The sequence below is a fragment of the Macaca mulatta genome, chromosome 1, assembly GCF_049350105.2.
Source record: "Macaca mulatta isolate MMU2019108-1 chromosome 1, T2T-MMU8v2.0, whole genome shotgun sequence".
In the NCBI taxonomy this organism is placed as follows: Eukaryota; Metazoa; Chordata; class Mammalia; order Primates; family Cercopithecidae; genus Macaca; species Macaca mulatta.
Window position 1 is genome coordinate 41804349 of NC_133406.1, and position 10894 is coordinate 41815242.

Genomic DNA, 10894 nt, shown 5'->3' on the forward strand with positions numbered 1-10894 from the left:
AGCCATATTCCGAGTCCTTATTACACTCTCCAACAGAAATAGGTGAGATAAAAAGAAATTGTGAGCAGATGAGATATTCCTCCAGTGATGTTAATTATGGAAGTTATTTCTGGGGCCTCTTATGAAATCTTTTCACTTGCTTTCCGCTTTCCTGGCTAACAAGGTGGCTAGATCTAAGGCTACTTTATGAGCTGAGTGAAAGAAACATAGCACAGGTCTTCCAGAAATCTCCAGAAGGGCCCCAAACATTCATAATCATCTAGTCCTGTTGCATTACCCAGGAGGTTTCAGGGAACCCAGATCCTCTTTAGAGGTGCCCTTGGGAATATTGGTCTTACTGATTTAAAAATGATGGTGCTGTGGCCGGACGCAGCGGCTTACACCTGTAATCCCAACACTTTGGGAGGCCGAGGTGGGCAGATCACTTGAGGTCAGGAGTTCAAGACCACCCTGGCCAAGATGGTGAAACCCTGTCTCTACATCTCTACCAAAAAATACAAAAATCAGCCCAGCGTGGTGGCAAACACCTGTAATCTTAGCTACCTGGGAAGCTGAAATGGGAGAATCACTTGAACCCTGAAGGCAGAGGCTGCAGTGAGCCAAGATCAGGCCACTACACTCCAGCCTGGGTGACAGAGTGAGACTCCATCTCAAAAAAAAGATGGTTCTGGAATTTCTAAAGAGAGCAATGTGTTGCAGAGTGATGTTTTTTGAGGCTGCATATATTGTCAAAGAAGACTGAGAAAGCATTACTGGGCCACCTCAAAGAATGATGTTTGAGAAGCTTATGGATATTATGGGGAGGGGACACAGAGACCCCAGTATCTCCCACTGGCTTCATTCTTCTTTACCTATTTCTCCTTGATAATAAACTTTCCACCTCTCTGACAGTCAGTCAGACTGAAAAACTTACTTCACCACAGTCTGAAGAACAGATCATACTGTATTAACAAAAGGCAAATTCCAGGAATCATATGTGTTTTCAGAGTTCTGTTTTGCTGCACTTCTTAGAAAAGGCCTTTATTCTTCCTTTGGTTCACTACATGGAGCTAAGACCACTGCTATGCTTTTAATATTTGATGTTTGAATCTGATGATATGAGTTTTCATTCCTCATTATAGTTTACAATGTGCTTTCTTTTATTTAACAATATTTCTCAAACAGAGATAATCAGAGATGTGATGGGGGTATGCAACATGAAAGAATAGAGAACATCAATGTATTGTTCCTGCTGGCGAGACACTTAAAACATTATTTATGTAGTAAAACAAACACACATCTATTATTAACTACAATGTATAATTCACATGAATTTCTCAGATAAAACATAAGACTTCAAAGAAAGTCATGCCTGAAATTTGCAGCTACCAGCTTTACCTACAGTCTTCTAAGAGCACTAAAGTTGCTTGGTAGAAATTTGAGTTAGCATAGGTAAACATTTTTTTCTTATTTTACTTCCACCAAAAAAAAAAAAAAATACACGACAGATAACATGTTTACTATTATTACCTCCCCTTTATGGAACAGAAAACTAAGGCTTAGGTGGTTTGACTTCACTGGGTAACTTTGCCACTTTCTAAGTGACAGAGCCCTTTCTGCCCACCTCTCCATGAGTGAGTTCTTCATGAGTAAAGTTACCCTGGGGTGGTAGGCTCAATAATAGCCTTCCAAAGACATCCATATCTGAATCCCAGAACATACGAATATGTTACTTTACACAGCAAAAGAGATTTTGCAGATGTGATGAAGGTAAGGATTTTGAGATGGGGAGATTGTTCTCAATAATCTAGGTGAGCCCATGTAACTACCAGGTCTTCGTAAGAGGGAAGATCAGAGTCAGAGAGTCCTTACATCTAAGGATAGAAACAGCAGTCAGAGAGGAGAGAAGAGATGCTATGCTGTTGGCTTTGAATACAGAGGAAGGGGCTACAAGCCAAGACTTGTTGGCAACCTCTGGAAGCCAGAAAAGGCAAAGAAGTGGATTCTCCCTAAAGCCTCTAGAAAGGAACACAGCCTTGATTTTAGCCCAGTGTGACCCATTTTGGACGTTTAACCTCTGGAACTATAAAAGAATACATTTCTGTGGGTTTAACTCACTAAATTTGTGGTAATTTGTTACAGCAGCAATAAGAAATAATATACCCAGTAAGGCTATGCCGATCCCCACATTCTGTTTTTTTTCATCCTTATGCCTGTTATTAGTATCACTTTATGGTTTTATTTTAGTGATTTTAATTTATCATAGTACTATATACAGAATTTTTAGTTCCATTAAAAGTCCCATACATTTTTAGTTTCATTAAATGACAAATGGACCAGTGGCTGAGAATGTGGAGAAATTGGAGCCCATGTCCCTTGCTGGTGGGAATTTAAAATGGCATAACTGCTGTGGAAGGGTTTGGTGGGTCCACATCGGATTCAATATAGAATTACTATATGATCCAGGAATTCCACTCCTGGTTATATACCCAAAAGAAGTAAAGCAGGTGTTCAAATAACAACTTGTGCACACATATTCACAGCAGCACTACACTCGATAGCCAAAAGGTGGAAACAACCCAAATGTCCATCAACAGATACATGAATAAACAAAATGTGGTATATCCATACAACAGAATATTAGCCTTAAAAAAGGAATGAAGTGCTGATACATTCTACAGGGTAGATATATTTTCAAAATATTATGCTAAGTGAAAGAAGCCAGTTGCAAAAGCCACATATTGTATGATTTTATTTATAGGAAACATCCAGAGTCAGAAAATCCTTAGACAGGAGGCAGATTAGTGATTGCCAGTGGCCAGGAGGAGTGGGGAATGGCAAGTGACTGCTTAATAGTACAAGATTTCCTTTGGGGTTAATGAAAATGTTCTAGAACAAGACAGTAGTAATGTTTACACAACACTGTGAATGTCACTAATGATACATTTTATGTTATGTGTATTTTACCACAAAAAAAATTAAGACAAATAGAGCTAAATGTTTGTAAAGTCAACAAAACATCACACTTCTGCCCCTCTATCCCCCCCTCCCCCACCACCAATTTCTAACTAACACGCAGTTCTACAGTCCAAGGACTTCAATTTTAAAGTGATTTTTTTGCTCTCGGCTTTCCGCTCGGAGCGGGGTAAAGGTGCAACTTTCTTCGGTCATCCCGAATCCGGGTTCATCCAACACCAGCCACCTCCACCATGCCGCCGAAATTCGACCCAACGAGATCAAAGTCGTATACCTGAGGTGCACCGGAGGTGAAGTCGGTGCCACTTCTGCGCTGGCCCCCAAGATCGGCCCCCTGGGTCTGTCTCCGAAAAAGGTTGGTGATGACATTGCCAAGGCAACAGGTGACTGGAAGGGCCTGAGGATTACAGTGAAACTGACCATTCAGAACAGACAGGCCCAGATTGAGGTGGTGCCTTCTGCCTCTGCCCTGATCATCAAAGCCCTCAAGGAACCACCAAGAGACAGAAAGAAACAGAAAAACATTAAACACAGTGGGAATATCACTTTTGATGAGATCGTCAACATTGCTCGACAGATGCGGCACCGATCCTTAGCCAGAGAACTCTCTGGAACCATTAAAGAGATCCTGGGGACTGCCCAGTCTGTGGGCTGTAATGTTGATGGCCGCCACCCCCATGACATCATAGATGACATCAACAGTGGTGCTGTGGAATGCCCAGCCAGTTAAGCACAAAGAAAGTATTTCAATAAAGGATCATTTGACAACTGGTGAAAAATAAATAAATAAATTAATAAATAAAAGTGATTTTTTGGATAACTAATGATTTATCTATTTGCTGCATATTTCCAAATAACATACTAAATTGCATGTCTCAAAGACAGCAATTAACGTTCCCAAGACCACACAGATGGTAAGTTTTGAAGCTGTGATTTGAGTCCAAGTCCTTAACTCTAAATCTAAGGACCTTTAATAATAATAATAATAATAATACCAAGAAAAGCTAACCCTAATATAGCAGTTACTATGTATGGTAGGTGAATAATTGCTTTCGGAGATATCCATGTCCTAGTCCCTAAAATCAGTGAATATATTATATTGGTTGGCTAAGAACAATTAACATTGCAGATGGAATTAAGTTTGCTAAACAACTGACCTTAAAACAAAGAGGTTATCATGGATTTTCTGGGTGGCCCAATACAATCACCCAGTGGAAGAGGGGAAAGAAGTGGAAGAGGGAATAAGAAGGAAGAAGAGAATCAGAGGGAGACATGACAACAGAAAAAAGGCACAGAGAGATGCAGTGTTGTTGGCTTTGAAGATGGAGGAAGGGGGCCATGAGCCAAGAAATATGAGTACCCTCAAGAAGCTGGGAAAAAAAGGAAATGGATTTCTCCCTAGAGCCTCCAGAAACGAGCAGCCCTGCCTGCTGTTCAGTTTTAACACTGTGAGACCTGTGAGGAACATCTGACCTACAGAACTGTGAAACAGTAAATTTATGTTGTTTATGCCTCTAAGTTTCACATAATTTGCTACAGCAACAATAGAAAACTAATACACTGTACGTGAGGAATTGTTCTAAGTGCTTATACATATTAACTTATTTGATCTTTATAAAAACTCTATGAGGTATGTATGTTATTATCCCATTTTTCTGATGAGGAAACTGAGGCACAGAAAATATTTGAACAGACACTTTACAGAAGACAGTGTCAATAGGCATATGAAAAAATGCTCAATATTAATGGTCACCAGGGAAATGCTACTTAAAATAATGAGATACTCTACATATGCATTAGAGATTTTGAAATTAAAAAGACAATATCAAATATTGGCAAGGCTGTTGAAGAAATGGTGCTCTCACATATTATTGGTGTGGGGGTAATATAAAAATCATTATGAAAACATTTTCACAATTTTTTGAAAAGGTAAACATATACTCATTGTAACACTCAGCATGCACCTGTAGTCCCAGCTACTAAGGAGGCCGAAGCAGAAGGATCACCTGAGGCCAGAAGTTCTGGGCTGTAGTGTGCTATGCTGATTGACTTTCCATATTAAGTTCAGCATTAATATGGTGACCTCCTGGGAGTGGACGGACCACTTACTAGGTTGCCTAAGGAGGGGTGAACCTGCCCAGGTCAGAAACGGAGCAGGTCAAAAGGCTTGTGCTGATCAGTAGTGGGACTGCACCTATGAATAGCCAAGGCACTCCAGCCTGGGCAACATAGTGAGACTTCGTCTTTAAAAAAGAAAAAAGAAAAACATCCGGCATTCTTACTCCTAGGTATTTTTCAAAGAGAAATAAAAACATATGTTCGCACAAAGACCTGTATACAAAAGTTCTGAGCAACTTTATTCACAATAGTCCAAACTGGAAATAACCCAAAAGTCCGTCAACATGTGAACATACAAACAAATGTTGGTATATTCATTAAATTAAATGATTCTTAACAATGAAAAAGAAATATTGAAATAGGAAAAAAACAAGTGGATGAATCTCAAAAACATGGGTTCAGTGAAGCTGGGCATGGTGGCTCACACCTGTCATCCCAGCACTTTGGGAGGCCAAGGCAGGAGAATCACTTGAGCCCAGGAGTTCGAGACCAGCCTTGACAACATAGAGAGACCCTGTCTCTAAAAGAATACAAAAATTATCCAGGCATGGTAGCATGCAGCTGTCATCCCAGTTACTTCAGAGGCTGAGGCTGAGGATTGCTTGAGCCCAGGAGATCGAGGCTACAGTGAGCTGAGATTGTGCCACTGCTGCATTCTAGCTTAGGTGACAGAGTAAGACCCTGTCTAAAAAATAAAAAATAAAAAAATCTAAAAAAAAAGCTAAGTGAAAGAAGTCAGACACAAAAGATATGCTGTTTAATTCCATTTATATAAAACTCTAGAAGAGACTAACCTAATCAATAACAATAGCAGATAAATGTTTGCCTGGTTTGAGGGAAATTAACTGGAAAGGGGTACAAAGAAACATTTAGTGTGACAGAAATGTTAAACAGGTATACAAATTTGTCAAAAGTCACAGAAATAAACTCTAAAAATGAGTACTTCTTACTACACATAAGTTATCTCTCAATAAAATTTATTTTCAAAAAATGTACCAAGTCACACAGCTAAAGTTATAGGTCTGGGATTTGAAACCAGGCAGTCCAACTCTAGTGTCTGTGCTGTCACCAGTAGATAGCTATCTATCCATGCTATCTGGGCACTGTAGCAACCCCAATAATTGTCCCTAATTGTAAGGGTCAAAATTCTTTGACACTCCTCCCATCAAGATATTCGGGTCTAGTTCTCCTTCCTGTGCATCTTGCTGGTCTGTGACCACTTTGACCACTAGAGTGAAGTGGAAATGGAACTATTCCATTTCTAGGCCTCACCTTTAAGAGACTAGCAGCTGGACACTGGTCTCTCAAAGCCCTGGGATGCCTTATAAGAACGCCCACTACCTTGCTTGAGCGCCCACATGGAGAGGCTCTGAAACTTTATCATAGAGTTGGAGAGGGGGCCAGCTGAGCCCAGCTTCCTGGCACCCTCCAAAAGACAACAAATATGTGAGTGAAAATGTCTTAGACCCTAGAGACCAGACCACTCACTGAATGAGTATTACTGAATCACCCCAGGCAACACCACAGGGGGCAGTAGAATTAGCCAGCTGAGCCCTGACTCAAATCCTGACCCACAGAATCATGAGATATAACAAGAAGGTAGTTGTTTTAAAACATTTCATTCTCAGGATACTTTGTTAGGCAGCAGTAGTTAACTAGAAAACTGAGCAAAGGGCATTCCCATTTCTGTTGCCACTGAGATATTTCAATTCTTCATGGTAAACTTTCTTTCTAGTATTCCAGATGTGATACCATAATTGTCCCACTTAGGGGCTTAATAAAGGATGAACAGCTGAAAGAATTATGGAGCCCATTCTCACTAGTTACATCAAGTCTGTAAATAAACAGAAATGCCAATTCAGAACCACCAGCATCCTCTGCTCAGGCTACTGTATCTGGGCTACTGATATTTATTCACCACATTTAAGGTAAGGTATAGGCAATTCTCAGCACACCTAGTCCAAAAATTAAACAACCTCAAGTTTTTGTGTAGCAGTCAGATATTTATATAATTCTTCTTATATGAAAGGCAACCTTTTCTGATATACCAAATCACCTAATGGATATAGGTAAGAAATTGGATGCATCAGAAAGAAGATATTTTCTGAAACGTTGGGCAATGTCTGACTTTAGCATCTGCGTTAATGTACTTTGGTAAATATAAAGTACTGATGCTTCACTTTATGGGGCTGGAACTCCGCTTAGTCACAAAATGCCAGCTGTCCCTGAGGCTCCAATTGCTTACTACTCAAGAATGGAGTCAGTGTACAAAATAGAACTTGCGCAAACTGGCAGAGAAGCCCTTGATAGTACTGTAGATTCAAGAATTGTTGAGACTATACTAATGCCTTTCAGATAAAAATGCTTCCATTTGCTATAATTTACAAAGTGTATTCTCATAGAATCAAAGTTTTAAAAAATGTATTTGTTTATTGGTTGTTTATGACAACCCACTTATCTATAGTCTGATAAAACAGTGTCAAATGCTAATACTTAAATGATCTGCTAATACTATTAGTAATGCCAGATTATGTCACTCCCTGCATAAAACCCACTAATGGCCACTTATTGCAAGCTATTTACCATGGCCTCAAAATTCTGGCATAATCTCCCGACTGTCGACCTCCTTTGTCTGATATTGTCTTCCCCTTCACTATTCTCCAGCCACAGAAGCCTTTATTAGGCACTTATTTCGTGCCAGGCCCTGCGCCAAGTTCTTTAGATGCATTATCTGATTTAATATTCATAACAGCCCTGGGAAAGAGATAACATCATTGCCATTTTGTAGATAAATAGAGACCCAGAAATCATGTAACTTGGCCAAGGTGACATAAATACTGAGATTTGGAGCCAGTTATTTAACCTCTATATACTGATTCAACTTCCAAATGTGTTACTTCCCTGAATTCAGACCATATATCCAACTGCCCCTCTGATATCTCCACTTGAATGTGTAACAGACATATCAAACATAACCCGCTAAGTAAATCCAAATTAGAAGTTTTGGTTTCCCCTTTAATCCTCATCTTTCCAATCTAGGTCATTGGCACCACCCACTTGCCAAAGACAAAAGTTTCAGTATCATCTTTCATTGCTCTCCTGCCCACATGTAATTTCTCAGCAACTCTTGTCATGTTTATCTCGAAAATATAACCAGTATCTGCCTACTGCTCTCCATCTCTGTTGTTGCTACCCTAATCTGGGCCATCTTCATCTCCCACGTGAGCTTTTGCAAGTCTCCTAATCAGCCTCCCTACTTCTCCCCCTTCATCACATGTGGCCTAGTGGTCTTTAGAAAGAGTTGTCACTCACTCCTTAAAACCCTCCAGTGATTTCTTCCCACAACATGGAGAATGACAGCCAAACTCCTGACCACAGCCTTCGCAATCATACTTGATCTGGCATCCCTGCCAGTTTTCAGCCTCTCATTGTTTGTTATTATTGCTGCTGTTGTATGGGAAGGGGAACCCAAAGGTAGAATCATGTCAGTTATATTCCTTAGTTCATGGAGCATTAGCATCTTTGATTCACATAAGATCCTTCTCTTGTATGTTGGTTGGTTACCTTGTTTATTTCCTTTTACCCAAACTCCCCACCTGCATTTCCTCACCTACTGTAAGCAGCCTACCATTTTGTTTGTAGGTGTTATTATAAATTGTGCATTGATGTTTTCTATATTTTTAATTTATATAAATGATATTGTGTAATAAATCACATTTTGCTTCTTACTGTTTACACATGGTGTCACGAAGATCCATCTTTGTAGCATTTTTCATCTAGTCCATGTCTTCTCACTGCCGCATAGTACTGTCTGGTGCATCCACTGCCTTTTTTTTTTTGAGACGGAGTCTCGCTGTGTCACCCAGGCTGGAGTGCAGTGGCGCGATCTCGGCTCACTGCAAGCTCCACCTCCCGGGTTTACGCCATTCTCCTGCCTCAGCCTCCGAGTAGCTGGGACTACAGGCGCCCGCCACCATGCCCAGCTAGTTTTTTGTATTTTTAGTAGAGACGGGGTTTCACCATGTTAGCCAGGATAGTCTCGATCTCCTGACTTCGTGATCCACCCGCCGCGGCCTCCCAAAGTACTGGGATTACAGGCTTGAGCCACCGCGCCCGGCCTGCATCCACTGCCTTTTGACAATTCCTTCTCTGGGATGGACACCAGGTTATATTGGCTCCCACTCACAAACAGCAAACATCCCATTATTGTAGTCTTGTGTGAGAATTGTTTTGCAACATATATCAGTGGGAATGCTGGGTAATCTTGTGTATTTAATCTGAAAATGTACTGTCAAATGGCTCTCCAGAAGGCCGACAGCATATGTTCTTACCAGTAGTGCATAAGGGAGCCAATATCTGCACCCCTCAATACAAATATCCAGGCAATTTGATCCAAGTGAACATTAGGCATTTTCCAACTTTCTGAGTTTTGTCACTTAAAGAGGTAGGATGTTTTGATAAGTAATGAATTTGAGCACCTTTTATGTGCCATAACTTAGGTTTCGTCTTCTGTAAATTGCCTGTTCATGGCTTTTGCCTATTTTTTCAACTAGTGTTACTTTTTCTTGCTGATTTTACAATAACTTCTTGTAAATGCTAGGGATAGGTCTCTTATTGATGTTAGACAGTGAAAATATTTTCTGCCAAACTATCATCTGTCTGCTAACTTTTTCCATGTTATTCTGTATTGAATAGCAACCATTTGATAAAATTGGATTCACCCACTTATTTTTATTTTATTTGTTCTTATGGTTTGTGCTCCTGAATTTTTTTATGAAGTCCTTTCTCACTACCAAAATGCAAATGATGAGGGTTTTGTATTTTTCCCTTTCTATAGTTGACCTCTTTTTCTCCCTTTTCATATTGCTTGGGAAACTGCCAGTATTATTTTAACAGTAGCAGTGATAGTGAGCATCTTTTTTTTTTTTTTATTCCCAATCTTAAAGGGACTGCACATTGAGTTTTTCCATAAGTATAGTTTTTCTTGAGGGTTTCCAGTATAGAACTCTACTATGTTAGAGTCTCTTCAGTTCCTTCTATATTGGTAGGCTTATCCTAAATAGGTATTGACTTATTTATGTTTATCAAATGCTTTTTCCTCAACTGAGATCATTTATTTTTACATTAGGCTAGTGATGTGGTGAATTATGTGGCTAGATTTTTTTTGTTAAACTGTTCTTTCATTCCAGGGATATAAAGGATAACTAATCTTTTATTTAGGATTTTTTCTCTATGACCATAAGTAAAATACACCTATTATTTTCTTTCATGTATGTTTTTTGTGTTTTTTCTATCTACTTATATGTCAAAATTACAGTTGCTTCACAGAATGATCTGGGCAATTCATTTCCTGTGTTCTATAAGTACTTCTATAAGACAGAAATTGATTGTTCCCTGAAATATTGGTAATACTAATGTGTAAAACCATCTGTGCCTGGGATTTCATGTGATGGCTTGTCTTTCAGATACCATTTCGGTTAGTAATTATTGGTATTTCCTGGCCTATTTAAATTCTCCATTTCTTCTTATGCCAATTTTGACACCTTCAATTTTCTAGGCATTTGTCTATTACATATAAGTTTTCAAATATTATAATTCTCTTTTATTATTTTTAAAAATCTTTGTTGAGTGATGTTATATCTACTTTTTAATTTTGTGTTTTATTTTCATTATCTCTCATATCTTTTATTAAGTAAACATTTTATTGAAATATAATATACACACAGAAAAATATGTATCATAGGTATATAGCTCTATGAATTTTTATGTATCTCTGTGACATACATATCTACAAATAAAAATTATGGATCAAGCCTACATA

General features: G+C 39.1%; 1 protein-coding gene across 1 annotated transcript; it reads left to right on the forward strand.

Moving 5' to 3' along the window:
* The first annotated feature begins 3188 nt into the window (after window positions 1–3188).
* LOC714691 (large ribosomal subunit protein uL11-like) lies at window positions 3189–3715 on the forward strand. Its single transcript, XM_077984041.1, is given in 2 exon segments — window positions 3189–3201; window positions 3204–3715. Coding segments are annotated over 2 exon segments (495 nt in total). The 3' UTR covers window positions 3686–3715.
* The last annotated feature ends 7179 nt before the right edge of the window (window positions 3716–10894 follow it).